The sequence below is a fragment of the Molothrus ater genome, chromosome 6, assembly GCF_012460135.2.
Source record: "Molothrus ater isolate BHLD 08-10-18 breed brown headed cowbird chromosome 6, BPBGC_Mater_1.1, whole genome shotgun sequence".
Classification (NCBI taxonomy): Eukaryota; Metazoa; Chordata; class Aves; order Passeriformes; family Icteridae; genus Molothrus; species Molothrus ater.
Window position 1 is genome coordinate 60,329,748 of NC_050483.2, and position 16,981 is coordinate 60,346,728.

At 49.5% G+C, this 16,981-nt stretch overlaps 1 protein-coding gene across 3 annotated transcripts in view; it reads left to right on the top strand.

The window, feature by feature from the left end:
* The window catches only part of TXNDC16 (thioredoxin domain containing 16), a 40,050-nt gene extending 23,971 nt beyond the window's left edge, over positions 1-16,079 (top strand). For all 3 annotated transcript variants that reach the window (XM_036383902.2, XM_036383901.2, XM_036383900.2), the window contains 7 exons: positions 820-988; positions 1,312-1,448; positions 5,857-5,941; positions 10,285-10,423; positions 10,952-11,112; positions 12,886-13,076; positions 14,060-16,079. In XM_036383902.2, the coding sequence (XP_036239795.1) occupies positions 820-988; positions 1,312-1,448; positions 5,857-5,941; positions 10,285-10,423; positions 10,952-11,112; positions 12,886-13,076; positions 14,060-14,346 (1,169 nt within the window). In that variant the 3' untranslated portion in view covers positions 14,347-16,079. The remainder of the gene's footprint in view (positions 1-819; positions 989-1,311; positions 1,449-5,856; positions 5,942-10,284; positions 10,424-10,951; positions 11,113-12,885; positions 13,077-14,059) is intronic.
* Positions 16,080-16,981: the final 902 nt, after the last annotated feature.

The following is a 16,981-nucleotide window of genomic DNA, read 5'->3' on the forward strand; positions in this document are numbered from 1 at the left end:
CTGGAGTTGCACAAATCTTGGGCTCATAGAGAGCACTCAAGGAGCCAACTTTTTATTTGTTTCACTTCTTACCAACCTCTTGAGTTTCTTGTGTTGGTGAGACCCATAAAAAGCCTTTTTAGAACATTTCCCAGGACCCACAGTTGGACTGACTGCTCTGTAATTCCCAGATGCTTTTCCTTTCCCACTCCCTTACTTGTGAGACCCCTTTCTTAAGGTGGCTTGGGTGGGATCACAGAAAATCCTGACTTCCACAAGAATCATCAAGCCCAACTCCTGGCTCTCAGGACAGCCCCAAGAATCCCACCCTGTGCCTGAGGACAGTGCATGGGACATCTCTCTCCCATCCCCTTTAACTCCATGTGCATTTGGCTTCATGCTTGAGGTAGAACAGAGATTTTTCAGTATTGAACAACTTAATAAATGCAAAAACCTTGGCTGCATCCTCCTCCTCCATCTTGCCAAGCTTTATCTTCCCTCTTTCCTGTTAGTGAGTGCCTGCATTATTTCTTTCTCTTGGCCTTATTCCTAAGGTATTTCCAATGCCTTTCCCTACTGTCTTGTAAGCTCCTGGACAGATGTCTCAGGATTTTGTGGTGTTGCTTGGAGTTACCAGTCAGAGGTGGATGTTTCTGGGAATGAGTGATTTCAAGAGGGAAATGGGCTGTACTCAAAGGGATTTTGGTAGATTTCTGCCAGCATTAATACAAATATAGACAATAATATCCACTGAGCTAATAAAAAGCTTTATTTTCCAACCAGCTGATTGTTGGTTTTAGGTTTTCATATCATTCATGAGTATTTTTTTCCCCACTCTAGGAACCCCAGGGGTTTTGCTGTCCCGGGTGAACTGCTGGGACTGGCCTGGCCTCTGCTCCCAGGAGAATGTCACCCAGTTCCCCACCCTCAGGATTTACCAGGGGGGACAGCAGTCAGTGACATATGGTGGCATGTGGGGGACCGAAGAGCTGAGCAGCTTCATCCTGCTGTGAGTGACAAATCCCCAGTGGGACATCTGCCACATCTTCTGTCACCATCCCTGTCTTTCTGCTGGAATTCCTTCTCTGTTATTTTTAGTGGGGATCCCAAGGCTCTCAGTTTGGCTCAGGCTGTTTTCTCTTTGCTGTCACCAGCTCCAGCACCTCTCTGGTGATAATTATCACCATGCCAAATGATAATTTTTGTCCCTAATGAGGTGTCACACTTGTCCCATTGTGATGGGCCCTTGTTGGGTTGAGGTTGCCCTGTTGTCTCTTCGTCCCAAAAGCAAAAAAAAACAACAGCCCAGGTTCTTTCTCTGCCTTTCCACAGGAGCCAAGTTTCCTGCCCACTGAAGCTGGCCACCATGGATGAAGCAGAAGGATATTTAAGAGGGGAATTTCCATCTGAGCTCCCATCCCACCACCACACCTCACTGCTGGGAGTTTTTAGCTCAGCCACCAGCAAAGGTTTGTTGGGATTGGGGGTTAAACACTGTCCAGCTTCATTCCTGGTGGGACAGGGATGCTTCCAGCTGCTGGAAGTTCACAACACACCTGGCACTGCCTTTTCCAGTTGTACAGTGGGAGGCTTGCAGATGGTTCCAGGTGTGGGATTTCAGATCCATCCCTGGCTCAGAGGACATTCAGCTGCCAGCTGGGTTTGCTATGCCCACTGTGGGAGTAGAAACTTCCCAAGCTTGTGTTCCTGTTGTGCCTCCTGCCCCTTACCCTGAGGAGTTTGGCTCTGTCCTCTTTATGAGTCCCTTCAAAGTAGCTGTAGGCTGGCACTAAATTCCCTTTAAGCCTCTGGTTTAGCCCAGATCCATCAGTCTCTTCCTGGAGCCCATGTGCAACTTGTCCCAGCATATTCTTCCTTAAAAAAGGAAGAGATCCACTCTTGGATCTTGCTGGCTTCTCCTGAAGAAGCAGTAGCCCACAATCCAAAAACTTGATTTTTTTTTTAAAAAAAGCACAGCAATAGGATAAACCAGAAGTGTCCTGTATCAGAAGGAAGGAAATGTGAACAACTCAATGAAATCCACTTGTGGGTTTTGGAATAGATGGACACAGAAATGCAATGTGTTACCAGGGGAGAGGGAATAAAGCCAGTCTGGAGAGGGAAGATCAGGCAAATCACAGAATCATGGAGTGCTCTGGGTGGGAAGGGACCTTAAAGCACATCCAGTTCCACCCCTGCCATGGCAGGGACACTTCCACCATCCCAGGGTGCTCCAAGCCCTGTCCAGCCTGGCCTTGGGCACTGCCAGGGATCCAGGGGCAGCCACAGCTGCTCTGGGCACCTGTGCCAGGGCCTCACAGTTGGGAGCTGAGATCTTCCAACCCCACAGACTCTCAGTTGCCAGCTCCTCCTGGGAATTGCTGCCTTAAAAATAGGAGAACTTCCTGATCTTGCTTAAGATCAAACTTTCAGACTATTTTTCATTTTAGAGCTCCCTTGTGCCTCTAAACTTTGGTTTAATGCAAACCAAGCTACTTTCTCACATGAGAAGGTCCAGAGGGAAGAGGTAAAAGCAAGACAGGATGCCTGGAACCAACTAGAAAACACTTGGGCTGTGTTCCCTGAGCCAGCTGAGAATCAAATCTCTGCCTTCCTCTGGAGATCTAATCTGGTAAATACAACAGGAAACTCTACTGATCCCAAAAAACCTTTAATCCAGCCCAGAGCAGCTGTGGCTGCCCCTGGAAGTGCCCAAGGCCAGGCTGGACAGGGCTTGGAGCAGCCTGGGATGGTGGAAGGTGTCCCTGCCCATGGCAGGGGTTTGGAACTGGGTGAGCTTTGGGGTCCCTTCCAACCCAAACCATTCTGGGATCCTACAGAGAAGTTTTTCATTTCATTCCATGCAAACAAGAACCTTGAGAGGTTCCAGACAGCTTTTGTGGATCCTGTAGGATTGTCTCTTCCCTCAGGGCACATTCCAGTCCAGAATGGCATCCTCAGCCTGGGGTAGCTCAGCCACAGGGAGATGAAATTTGGGATGTCTTCTCCACCCACTTCCTGAGGGTGCTGGAGCTGTGATGCAGAACAGCCTGAGGGAGCAGGAACCTGGAGCAGCTGTGCTGGCATCAAACCAGGCTGGAGTCAGGAGAACCACATTGTTCTCTTACCAACCTGCAGATTGATCTGGATTTCCCAACCATTTTCTCCTGGCAGAATTCCTGCTCTAACCCCGAGCAGCAGCGAGTGGGGGTCATTGTCATTTCTGGTCACCTGAAACAGAGCAATGAGATGTCCTGCTAAAAACATCCTGGAGCTTTACCAACCCTTAGCATCAGGACTATGTTAAGAAGCCCTTTGTGGGGTCTGAGCTAAAAGAGGCTTGGTGGAAAAATCCTAAATAAAATTTTCTAGGAAGAGGTGAATGTATTGTGAGGTTTTTCTGGAAACTCAGAGAACTTTTAGGACAGAAATTTGGTTTTGATGCAGAAACTGGAAGCATCCTAGGAAGTAAAACTGTCCTAAACCCTCAAGAATATTTAAAAATATTGAAATGTTTGAAAATATTTAAAAATATCCCTGAGCTCTGGTGCCTCACTGGGCTTGGCAGCATCAGTGAGGAGGGCAGGGGAGATGCAGCAGGAGCTGCTGTGCTGGAGAGCACACTCAGAAGATGCCTCCTTCTAGAAGGATAAAAAGTGAGGCTCAGATCCTGCTTCCCAAAACTCTGCAGGGATTTTAGACCCTTCCTCATCAGGCAGTTTGAGCCCTTGTCCCCAAAGCAGTGAAGTTGTGCTTGTGCAATTCAGGGCAGCTGGGATTCCAGCTCAAGGATTGTGCTGCAGAGCATGGTCAGCCTCCTCAGGGGATGAAAATCGTGTTTTCAGGGGGGAATCATTTCCTAGGAAATATTTAAATGGATTTTTTTTTTAAGTGCTTCCTGTCTGCAGTGGAGCTGTGTGAATTTAGGGGGTTTTGGGTACAAAGCAAAGAACCTGGAGAAATATGGGCTGGTGAGTGGCTCTGGGTCTAGAACAGAATTAGGGAAAAATTTGGAAGTGTGATGGGGAGGGAGGACATAATCAGGTCAAAAAATAAGCCTGGTATTGCTGGAGGTTATTCTGACTTAGGAGGGAATTCCTGCAGCCAGGGCTGACCCAGGGCAGCACTTCAAGACAAGTTCATATCTCAAGTGGGGATTTAAAGCTTGGTGGAGGAACTTGGGATGGGAACTTTTCCTTCAGCACTGATAAAATCAAGTAACCAAACAACCAGAAGAGCTGGAAAGCAACATCCAAGAATGGTTTCTCTGTAGCAGCTGGAAAGGGGCTTTGGACAATGGCCTGGAGTGACAGGAGCCAGGGAATGGCTCCCACTGCCAGAGGGCAGGGATGGATGGGACACTGAGAACTGGGAATTCCCTGCTGGAAGGGTGGGCAGGCCCTGGCACAGGGTGCCCAGAGCAGCTGTGGCTGCCCCTGGATCCCTGGAAGTGCCCAAGGCCAGGGCTTGGAGCAGCCTGGGACAGTGGAAGGTGTCCCTGCCCATGGCAGGGGTGGCACTGGCTGGTCTTTAATGTCCCTTCCCACCCAGCCCATTCAGAGATTCTATGATAATGACTGAGCCCTCAGTGAGCCACTCCTTAAGGAACTCCTTCCATTTCAAAAGGAAAGCAGTTTAAATGAAAGTTTATGGGCCACATGGGAAACGGTGGAAAACACAGCTTTGAGTGTAGCTGCAAAACAGGAATCAAAGAACCAAAAAGTCACCAATTGAGAGGCAGCTCCATCTACTGAGCTCTGAGTCACTGCTCCCAGGAGCTTGGGCTGGCCTCTGCTGTGACAGTGAAGGTTCTGAGGAGCAGTCACTGGTGTGTGACAGCGATTTATATCCTGGCTATGTCTGAGATACCCCCTTAATTCTCAGGAAAAACCTGGCTTCTCCAAAAAGTGACATTTCTCCCTCTCCTTGGGTCAGAAGAACTGGTTTTGTTGCTTTCAGTTGCTCAGTGCAGAGGAGGAGGGGGGTGGTGGTGTTGAAATCCTCCCTGTTCTCCCCCCACCTTTGGCGGCAGCTGTCTGGAGCTCTGATCTCTGCATTTCACAAGTTCCTCACCGTGCCTTGCATGTTCCCACAAAACTTGGCTTTCCCTGGATCCACTGCCTGAAGCCACAGCCAGGCTGGACAAGGCTTGGAGCAACCTGGTCTGATGGAAGGAGTGCCTACCCATGGCAGGGGGTGGAGCAAGATGAGCTTAAGGTCTTTTCCAACCTAAATCATTCTGGAATTCTGTGGAATTGGAGGCTTTTTATAAGGGAATGAAGCAGCTCTGCAGCCAGCTTTGTTTTGGAGCTGTGCTCTCAGTCTCAGCTGTGATCAAGAGAGCCCAGCCTGGTTTTTCCTTATCCTGCAACAGCCCCAGTCTGCTGGGAAGAGCTGGATAAACCAAGAGACACTTGAGGGAAAGGTTGGTTTATCTCCAGGCTCTTAGCCCTACTCCAGTAAAGCCACCATCCATCATTTCTCAAAGGTCACTGGGATTTATAAGATTTTTGTTTAGACTTATAATTGGTCTCCTGTTTCCAAGAATACTTACAGACTCTAAGTCCTTAAAGACATTTCATTTTCCAGCAGTGCCTGTGTCCTGCAGATCCTGGAGGCTCAGTGCTGGTAGCTGAAGGGCAAACACTGTTCTCATAATGGGAATTTTGCCCTAATCCTTGCTCTCTGCCTGCTCCTCCTCCCATGGCCTGCAGCTCTGAGCTGCAGTAATTTTTTGGGAGCCTCTAATCCTAGTTTAATTCCTGAAAATCTGCTCTGGCAGGATGTTATGTGTGCAGGCATCAATCAGGTTTCCAGGAAAAAACCTCAACACCTCTCTTTGTGTTGTTTATTCTTGTGTCTTTGTCTTTTTTACAGCCAGGGAAGCTTTTGAAGAGGCAGGAAACATCCTAAGTGGCCACGTAAGGATGGGGATGTATTTTGAAGATGATGCCTTGGCTTTGTAAGTGGTTTCTCTTTTTCTTTGGGAAGAATTCGAGCTGATCTGCACTTAGTGAAAGGCAGTGCCTGGAGCAAGTGTCATTGTGCTGAGGGACAGCTACAAGTGACTTTTTCCTGCAGGGAGATGGCTCAGGACTCATCCAAAGGGAATTGTTACCTTGGCTCTGCCACTGGTTCTCAGCCTGTCCATGGTCACCTTCCTGCTGTTCATACTCACTTTCATTGTCAGTCCTTCAGCCCCCATGGATGTGGTTGTGTTCCTCACACAAACAGGAGCAAACCTTTCTGAAAATAAAAACAAACAAACAAACAAAAAAAAACAGGCTGGAAAAATTACACCACCAGTGTGTGAGGGAGGAAAAAATGATGGATAGCCCCTGCAGTGCCTTCCCTTGCTCTGGTGGTTGCTCCCAGTTGCCAAGAACAGGCAGAAAAGAAGCTGCTTATGACTACTTGGGCTAGGAGTGGAGTGGACATTAAGTCTGGGTGCTGGAAAAGGCTTTGGAAGCTGGGAAAGAATTGTTGTCTTGCCATGGAGCTGCATTCCTGCTGGAATTGCATCCCTGACTCGAAGCCAGGTGGGAGGTAATGGGATCTTACCTGTGTCATTAACACTCAGCAAGGGACAAAGTCCTTTGGGTTGGAGTGTGAGAGGTGCTTCAATGCCTAGAAATGCAGTTGGATCCAGGGGGAATCTCCAGCCTGCCCTGGCATCTCATTTCCATCAGGAATTAGCTATCAAGGCAGAGTTAAAAATCCCAGGAGGTCCTTGGCCTGTTTTCCAGGTGTGGGTTTAACAGCTACAGTGCAGCAGAGAATTATTTGCATTAGTTCCTCAGAGGTGTGATGCATTCCTGATGACACACGGGCATTTTCGTGGTGAGCACGGAGAATAAAAATGCAAATACCTTGGGAATACATCTTTATTAACCAAACTGCTCCAGGCATCAGTTAAGACTTCTCTTTCCTGAGGATTTCAGCCCAGCTGATAGAAGGAAAAAAAAAAGCAGAGGACAGGGTGATCTCTCAAGGTATCAGTAGAAGAAGAAGCCTTTGTTCTCTCAGAGCTGACACATGCAAGAATCCACCTCCCTGCTCCTGCTCCTGGAGTCTGCAGCCTGCTCCTGTTTAGCAGGAATATTTAGTGCTGTTTATATTGATAGTCCTTCTGCCAAATTTGGATTTTGGCTGTGATTTGTGGGTGAAGCTACTGTAGCTGATGGACTTCTCCACTGTAAGCAGAAAGTAAACACTTACAGGAATTCCTTATGCAAGAGCCAGGCTCACTTCCCTTCTTCAGAAAATGAAAAGCCATTCTTGAGCTCAGTGCTCAGGGAGAAAATATTTATGGTTCCCAGGTCACAGAAAGCTGATTCCCCTTTTGTGCATCCTGTAGACCTTTTCCAGAGTAAAAAGGGCTGCAGGATACACAAAGGCTGTTGTGAGCAAAGCTGTTTGCCCAGCAGGCACCTGCTGGGCTGGTCACTAATGAAGGGGAAAAAGGCATTGAGGAAGAAATGCTTTGCACGAGGTCTCATTGTCAGAGATTGCTGCCAAGTATTTGTTTGCGGATGGTTTTGATTGAAATGCAAGACTCGTGTTACCCACTCAATGGTCCTGCTGTATAAATAGAAAGCTGTGGTGAGCAACAGCACAACCCCTCAGTACCAGGAAGAGGAGAAGGCATTTCAGGATAGAGTGTAGCTGGGGAATTTGGTGATTTTCTGACAGTCTATAAGATATTTCCTTATAGAATCATAGAATAGAACCCCAGAATGGTTTAGATTGGAAGAAATCTTTAAGCCCATCCAGTTCCACCCCCTGCCGTGGGCAGGGACACCTTCCACTGTCCCAGGTTGCTCCAAGCCCTGTCCAGCCTGGCCTTGGACACTTCCAGGGATCCAGGAGCATCTTCTCTGGAATCCTCTTCCAGTGCCTCACCACCCTCACAGATGCTTATCAAAGGCTGCTGAATATATCAAAGGTGATGTATTTTTACAGGGAACAAGAATCCTCACTCCTCTGAGCCATGACCAAGCCAAAGAATCTCTTTAAAACCCATAGAAGTTTAATAAGTTCAGCATCCCTGAATTAAATATTTTTTAGGGTTTTGCCAGACTTAATCAACTGTAAATACATCAGCTCACAGTGAGGTTTGCAGTTGTTGTGTTAGTCCCAGAGAGATAAATGCTCTGATGGAGGAAGGGAAAGGCCTCCACAAGAGTTGGACATCATGGAAATGAATTATCTGCAGTTCCCTCCACTTGTTGTGTCATTGATGACCTAAAGAAATTCCTCCCTGTGAGGGTGGTGAGGCCCTGGCACGCAGCCGTGGCTGCCCCTGGATCCCTGGCAGTGTCCAAGTCTACGTTGGACAGGGCTTGGAGCAGCCTGGGACTGTAGAAGGTGTCCCTGTCATGGCAGGGGAATGAAACTGGCTGAGCTTTAAGGTCCCTTCCAACCCAAACCATTCTGGGATTCTTTGGTGTCACAGCCTTTGAAAAACTTCCAGGAGCCTTTGAAAAACAAACCAGACTTGACTCCAAAAACTGCAGAGGCAGCTGATTTCCCCTGTCACACCCTTCCTCTAGGCAGTGCCATCTGGAGCCTCCAGGGCTGAAGTTCCTCAAACTTCTAGAAAATTGCTGTCCTGGCTTGGTGTTGGTGTCCCCCCTGCCCTTTCTTTGCTCAGACTTCTCCTATTTTTGCTTTTCCCACTTTCTCAGCTTTTCTTTGAGTACTTTAACCCCTCTTACCAGAAGGGATTTGTGGGACAAAGCATCATCTGACTACTCCACCAAGAATGGGTGGGTGCAGCCTGTGTGTGTTGCTCCAACGTGGGGCTTGGACTTCACCAGCATTTTTGGGTTTGTTTGCTGAGGCAAAAACTGGATCAACTCCTGGAGGTTGTTTTGGGTGGGTGGTTGTGTCCCTTGGATGGAATCTGAGACCTGTGTTTGCCTTGCCTGGGGAGGCAGAGTGAAGCCCTGGGTGGGTTTTTGCATCACCCAACCATGGGTGTGAAAATGAAGGAGAAGTAGGAATAAAATCCCAGAATTCCTGTATGGTTTGGGTTGGAAGGGACCTTAAAGCTCATCCCATTCCACCCCCTGCTATGGGCAGGGACACCTTCCACTATCCCAGGGTGCTCCAAGCCCCGTCCAACCTGGCCTTGGACACTTCCAGGGATGGGACATGTCTCCAGGAGGACACCAGCTCTGTGTGCAGCACATTTGGGGTTGTCTTGGTTTGGAAAGCCAGGTGTCTGCTAAGGAAGGCAGGAGCCTCCCCTGAAATGGAAAAATGCAAACTCCCTCCCTCTGAATTGTTATAAATTTGAAATTAAGGGGCTCTCAGGCAAAAATATGAGAGCAGGAATAACAGTTCTTTATTAGGGAAGAAAAATTAAAAGATAAAATGTGGCATTCACATTCTCTGAAATAATTCCTTTGCCCAGGATTTTTCTCCTGGGAAGCCTCAGAGAAAAAGAAAACAATTCTTATCTCATTTGCTTCTCTTGTGTTGTGCTCACGTGGAATGTGTTTGGAGATTGTTTACCCACAGGTGATTGTTCCATTGGATTCTGCTGTGAGTTGTTTTCACTTTTTGACCAATTGGGGCCAAGCTGTCTTAAGACTCTGAAGAGTCACAAGTTTTCATTGTTATCTTTTTAGCCTTCTGTAAGTATCCTTTCTGTATTCTTTAGTATAGTTTAGTATTCTTTAACAGTATTATAAAGTAATAAATCAGCCTTCTGAGAACATGGAGTCAGATTCACCATTCCTGCCTTCATCAGGGCAGATTCCCAGCAAATACAATAATAAAATAAACAATGCAGGAAACCAAAACAGCACTGGCAGAGTCAGAACCCAGCCTGACACCCTGTGGGTCAGGGTGCTGGCAGCAGCCCCATTGGAATTGTGGCTCAGCCCTCCTGCAGTGCCAGGGGTGGCTCTGCTGGAGCAGGGATCCTGGAGAAGGGTGGAGTCTTCCTCTGCAGATCCAGGGGAAGGAGAGGCAGCTGCTGCTCCTCTGGGCAATCCAGTGCAGAAGCTGTGCTGGTGTTCCAGAATCTCCAGATTATATCCAGGCAGGAATGCTTGGCTCCTCCCTCTGGGCTCACATCTCCCAATGGGATGCTGTAGTTCTTATCAGCCATGCAGGGACATTCCATGGCTCTTATCAGCAGGTGTCTCCCCGAGGGAGGAGTGAGTGTGGAAGAGATAAAAAAACCTGCCCAATGAACAGAAGACAACTGCCACACAGATGGCAAATAGAAAACATATTGCCTGGCAATGTGGGTCAGGGTGTGTCCTAAGCCCTGTGCCCATCCCTGTTTTTCAGATCCCAGAAATACTCAGTGTCCCCCCCTGCCCTCCTCCTGGCCCGGAGCGGCAGCCAGAGCGTGGAAGGCATCGCTCTGTCCCAACACAGCGTGCAGGACATGGTGCAGATGATCAGATATGAACTGCTGGACATTTTTGTGAGTAAAAATAAAATCAAAATGCCTTTTTTCCATTGCAGTCATTTGCAGAGCCCTGATTATAGCGTGGAGTTCTGCGGAACGGCCGTGTCCGCTTGTTATTTTTATCGTGCCAAGTTTGTTTTCAAATTTTATGGCTTGGAGCAGGGAGTCAGGACAGAAATCTGCTCTTTGCTGTGTGGTCTTGGAGTAGGAGACCCTGGAGTTGAGGGACTTGCCTCAGAGTCACTCACCTGCTAATTGCCACAGTTATTATTGGGTCTATTCCCTGTTCCCAGGGCTTTTTCCATGTGCCTTTTGGAGCCTCTGCCTGCTCTGCTCACATCCCCATCTCCAAGCTCACAGCTGCTCCCACGAACTTGGTGCACTTGGGTTGGGCAAAGACATCCCCAAGTGCACCAAAATCCCAGCCTTCTTCCTGCTTCCCACATTCCACACAGACACTGGAGCTTTGCTTAGTAGAAATTGGAATTTCTCCTGTTTTCTTCTCCCCATAACCCCCAATTTCTTGTTTGTGACGTCCTGCAGCCAGAAATCACCGTGCCAAATCTGCCCCAGTACCTGCAGCTGGGAAAACCCTTCCTCATCCTGTTCAGTGCTGGTGACATCAGTCAGGTGGAAAGCAAGGAAATGCTGAAGCTGGCAAAAGGAAGACCCCAGCAGACATTTGTGGTTTGCTGGTTGAACCTGTGAGTGTTTGAAAATCTCTTCTTTCCATTAACTCACTCTGAGCCTTGCAGAAAAAACCCCTGAGGCTGCAATTGCTGAGAAGACAAGCTGGTAATGTATTTGGTCTGAAATCATCAGGAATTGGAGGTCAAACCATTGAGCAATGGTTCACTCAGTGTTCTGGGCAACTGTAAAAATTGCCTGACAAAGTAAAATTAGTAAATATTTAATTGATTGCAGAAATAGTTTTTTTCAATAGAGGAAAATGTTCTCTAGTGCTTGTAGTAGCTTGACCCTGGGTCTGGTGTTATTTGCATTTTTGTTGGGATGGGATAAAGTGCATATGGGAAAAAAAATATGGAAATTTGCCCTCCTGGAATGTCTTATGGTGATTTTCCACCAGCAATTAGAGGGAATGACTGGTCATTGACTGGGGAAAGAAAGCTTTCACAAAAAGGTTCAACCAGAAGCCCCATAAATTAAATTTAAAAAATATTGAGGCAACAAAATTAATTTAAGACCTAAATAATAAAAGATTGATTGTAGGAAAGGGGATTTTTTAAAATCCTCCTCTTCTTAGTTGCATTTTGAATTTTTTGGCCTCTGTTTGTTGTGCCCAAGCCCAGAGAAGCTTCAGTGGTTTAATCATAACTTGCTTTGAAGTCTGGGAAGCCGTGACCAGCGTGGGCTGGAGCTTAGCTGAGGGGGAAATGCACATGTGCTCAGGGAGAAGGGGATTGGGCTGCCAGTAATGCACCAGAAATGAGAGTCCTGGAACTTCCCCACCTACACATCTGCCTTTGCTCTGCCTTGCTGAGACACAAAAAGCCTTCTTGTGCCAGAGCAGAATGGCACTGCCACAAAACAGGGCAGAACCCCAGAAGGGTTTGGAGTGGAAGGAGCATTAAAGATCATCTCATTCCAACCCCTGACATGGGCAGGGACACCTTCCACTGTCCAAGATATCCCATCCAGCCTGGCCTTGGACACTTCCAGGGATCCAGGGGCAACCACAGCTGCTCTGGGCACCTTTCCAGCCTCCCAGCCAGGAATTCCCAATCTCCCATCCATCCCTGCCCTCTGGCAGTGGGAAGGCACTCCCTGTGTCCTGTCACTTCATGTCCTTGTCAAAAGTCCCTCATCCTAGAAAGAAGCCTTCATTCCCAGGGCAAGAGCCAGCTCAGACCTGAAGCCTTGAAACAGTGCAGGAATGTCTCAGCACCTCTGTGGGCTTGCTGTCCCTCTGGCTCAGTGTCCTGTTTTCACTCTCTGTGTGTCACCTGAGCAATTTGCCTTTCAGTCCCTGTGGAATTGCAGCAGCAGCAGCTGGAAGGGGCTGGAAGGAGCTCTCAGCTGTCCCTGCAGACAGGGCCTGACCTGGGGGGCTACAGGACCTGTCCCACTCTTGAACCAGCTCTCCTTAAAATCTTAAGGTGGAAAACATCTCCCACCTTCCTACAGAGTTTGTCCTGCTCAAGGATTTCTTCACACATCCAGGCTGTTGTCTGCTCTCTCCCTCTTGGATCCTAACAGGTTCCTTAAGCACCAGGCTTATTTACAGTGCTTAGAATCACAGAATCCTGGAATGGTTTGGGCTGGAAGGGACCTTAAAGCCCATCTTTGGGCAGGGACACCTTCCACAGTCCCAGCTTGCTCCAAGCCCTGTCCAGCCTGGCTTTGAACACTTCCAAGGATGCTGCTGCTGCAGTCCCACCAAACTCTGCTTTGGTGGTTTTTTTTTTGGCTCTCAGTCCTGTTGTGCTGCCAAACCTGAATCTCCTTTTTCCCAACAGGAAGAAGACTCCAGTGGGATATGGGATCCTGAGGACATACTTCTCCACCACTCCTCCCTTGCCCCTTCTCCTCTGGGTGAATCTCCATGCTGGGGGTCAGGTGTTCAAGTTCCCCTCAGAGCAGTCCATCACTGAGATGAACATCTTGTCGTGGCTGGAGCAGCTCCAAGCAGGACTGGAGATTCCCAGCAGTAAGTGGACACAGGTTTACAACGTTCCCAAGCACACACTGTGAGCTCCAGTGTGTTTATGAGAAGATTCTACGTGCAATAAATTGTCTGCCCTGGAATTTAACGATGGAAAAAGCAGCTCTGCTTGTTAGAGCTGCAGAAGTACAAATAGTCCAGCCAAGAGAGAATGCCCACACTCACAAGTTTGCTTTGGGACTGTTTAATGCTCAGAGCCAAACGTGGATAGTTTGGAATTGACATCTTTTCTCTGTGATAATCCCCAAATCTGGCTGTGTTTTCCTATTCCCAACCACAGCTTGCTCATAAAAAACCTCCCAGCTCCCAGTTGACAGTGTAAGAAGTAGCTGCTCTTCAGGCACCTTCCTGCATTTCTTTTTGGATGGGAAGGGATGAGGGAGCTGGTGTTTTACTGCAGGCTTTAGGACATAAAGGGTTGGCTTGTGCTGTGAAGCTTTCACTGCATCCCTCCGGTCTTGCTCAGCCTGATGAGGCTTTGGAAGAAGTCAGGATGGATCTGCCTTCCTCAAGAGAGCTGGAGAGGGACTGGGGACAGGGATGGAGGGACAGGGCACAGGGAATGGCTGCCAGAGGGCAGGGATGGATGGGAGATTGGGAAGGAATTCCTGGCTGTGAGGGTGGGCAGGCCCTGGCACAGGGTGCCCAGAGCAGCTGTGGCTGCCCCTGGATCCCTGGCAGTGTCCCAGGCCAGGCTGGGCAGGGCTTGGAGCCACCTGGGACAGTGGAAGGTGTCCCTGCCATGGCAGGGGCTGGAATGAGCTGGGCTTTAAGGTCCCTTCCAGCCCAGATTGTTCTGTGGTTCTCTGGTTCTGTGGTTCTCTGATCTTTCAGAAAAGATTTTTAATTTTGTATTCATTAGAATGGGGGCGGGGGGGGCGGAAGCCATAATTCCTCAAAAAGGGAAATATCCATGGAGGTGGGAGATAACTCTTCACCTACTGACTGGGGCTGTATTTGCTGCTCAGGTACCTTGTCTGAGGAGGACTGGAAGCCACCACTCCCTGCTTACGACTTCCTCCAGATGATGGAGCCATCCGTGCCTGAGCTGTCCCCTCAGCCCGGGGCCTCCCCGGCACAGCACCCGCCCCAAAACCCCGGAGGGGACAGCGCCGGAGGGGACAGTGGCAGCCGGGAGGAGCCGTCCCCGGAGAGCACAGCAGAGGCAGTCGGTGTCCCTGGGAGGGGCCTGCGGGGGACGGCCCCGAGGCTGGCAGCGAGGGACAAGCCGGGCAGGAGGCACAGCGAGCTCTGAGAGCCGGGCTGGGGAAAGGTGTGGGACTGCCCTGGAACGCCTGGCACTGTCCCAGCCTGTTCTCCAAGGACAGAAGAGGTTTAACTGTCAAGGAATGGTGAAAGGAAAGGCCACTCCCTGTTGCTGGGTGCTTGGGGGGTTCTGATGCCGCGGAGGTGTCTGTACATCCCACTTGTTGTGCCCTGGATGATCTTGGGAGCTCATCAAGCAACAAGCTACACTGGAAAAGACAATTCTGCCCTGCTGCCCTGCTCTGTAGATTCCCCAAGTCCCAGAGTCACTTCAGTTGCCTCTGAGCAGGAAGGGGTGAGTGATTCCAAGATAAAAAGCCCACTTCTCTCCTACCTGGTTGCCAGAGAAGCTCTACTGATGTGTGACAGAAAATCCTACAATTCCATCTGCATTGGAACCATGTGGAGCCAGCATTCCACCACTCCAGGGCTGCTCCAACCAGCCCCCAGTTGTGTTAACACCTGACTTGTGACCCAAATTCATGAGCTTGTTCATCCTCACAGGGGGAGAAGAGGAGGATCTGGTCAAAGCAGATTTATTCCAGAAGCCAGAGCTCAGGTCACACAACAGTCCTGAATAGCTGGGACAAAACTCTGCCAGCAAATCCCAAGGGTGGGCAGGTTGGGAGATGGCTTTGCTCACTGCTGGCATTTTCTTGGTCACGAGCCCAGGGGCTATTTGCAGCCTCCATTTGTCTTTGCTCTCGGTGACAGCAGCAAGGTTGGTGCCTCCTGAGCTGGGAATGGTGCAGGGAGCAAGGTCTGTGGAAAGCTGAGTGCTGTGCAAGAGTGGAGAGAGATGAAGGGCAAGGCTGGACCCTTCCAAGGTGGGATGGAGCTGCTTCACATCCAAAACTTAACTGGGGAGATGCAAAACCTGGGCAAGTGGATTTCCAGCCTCTGCACATCTTCTGGGGACAAGAAATAGCAGGAGGTTGAAAGCAGATGGTCCAGGATTCCATGACCATCCCTTGAATGAACTTGATCTCCCTCCCAGAGAGATGTGCTGAGACAGTCAGATCCTCTTCCTACTCTTTAAGGCTCTGAAATTACTGGGAAGAGGAAAAAATCCTGGTAAAGGACCGCTGAGAGCATTGCAAACTCAGTATTTGTCATCCTGCAAGCAGCACACGTGGCTGTGAGTCTTTTGAAATACCCAGAAATAGATTATTAGTCCTGGGCTGTCCTGGGAGGCCTTAATTGAGAGTGACCATTTTTGGACTAAGTGACAGGCTTGGAGCCAAAATGTATGTATTTAAAGGAATAAACTGCAGCCTGCTGATCAAAGGCATGATTCCCAAGGGAAGGGTGTGAACAGATCCTTCGTGTGTTCCCGTCATTCCTCTGCTCCATGAGGTCCTCACGCTGCTGAATTCCATACACTGAACATTGCTCATTTCCCCTGCTGGCCCTGATCATCAGCATTGAATCCCAGAATGGGTTGGGTTGCAAAGGACCTTAAATCCCATCTAATTCCACCCTTGCCATGGGCAGGGACACCTTCCACCATCCCAGGGTGCTCCAAGCCCTGTCCAACCTGGTCTTGGGCACTTCCAGGGATCCAGGGGCAGCCACAGCTGCTCTGGGTACCCTGTGCAAGGGCCTGCCCACCCTCCCAGCCAGGAATTTCTTTCAATTATCCCATCCATCCTTGCCCACTGGCGGTTTGAAGTGCAATAATTGGATTTTTCATTGCATCTTAAATAAACTCCATCTCCAGTATGCTCCTCTGCATGTTTTGGGTGGTGGGAGCAGGGGCCTGGGCAGGTCCCTCATCAGCAGCAGGATCCTTTCCTTCCACAGGGTTTCTGAGGAGCATTCCCACATCCCTGCTCTTATCCACGTGGCCTTTTCCAGGCACAGCCGTTCTCCGGTGCAGGGCTGGGGCAGGAGTTGTCAGCAGGGGTCAGTGCCACATCTCCGTTGGGGCTTTGCAAATCCCCGCCTCTCCCGGTGCTGCTGGAGAGAGGCTGGACTGAGGCTGGAGTGAGGCTGGAGTGAGGCTGGAGCGTCACCAGCGAGCGCTGGAGGTCGGGAGCAGCTTCCCAGTGGGATCCTGTGGGGATGCTGCTGCATGAGGAGCCGAGCCTGCTCTGCTGGCTTCATCCCCAGCATCACCAGTGGGATCCATCAGCTCCAGCCCTGAGCTGAGTCCACCTTGCAGGTGCCAGCACAGAGACTTGGGAAGGGATGTGCTTATCCAGCATGCCAGAATCCAGCTGGACTGCCAGCTCTGGATGCAGGTCATGCTCCTGGACCACATCAGCTGGCTTGGAGTTTATTGGGGTTTTATTTCTCAATATAAAATGTCTTTTCCACTGTGTAGCCCAAACAGGCACTCGGGGAAATCCGTGGAGGCAGAAATGTGCCAGGTTTTGTATAGACAGGAGGAAAATGTTAGGGATACTGAAGGCAGTTTGATGGGGGTCTGCATCCCAAAATTTCCTCATCCACCAGAGGAAATGCTCCAGCACTTGGCTGTTTCCAACAACTCCAGCTCTGGGGGCAAAGCAGGTGGAAAGAAACACTCTGAGGGTGTTTATGGAATCAGAGCCACAGAGTGGTTTTGGCTGAAAGGGACCTTTGGAGGGCATCCAGTCCCACCCTGCCATGGGCAGGGACAC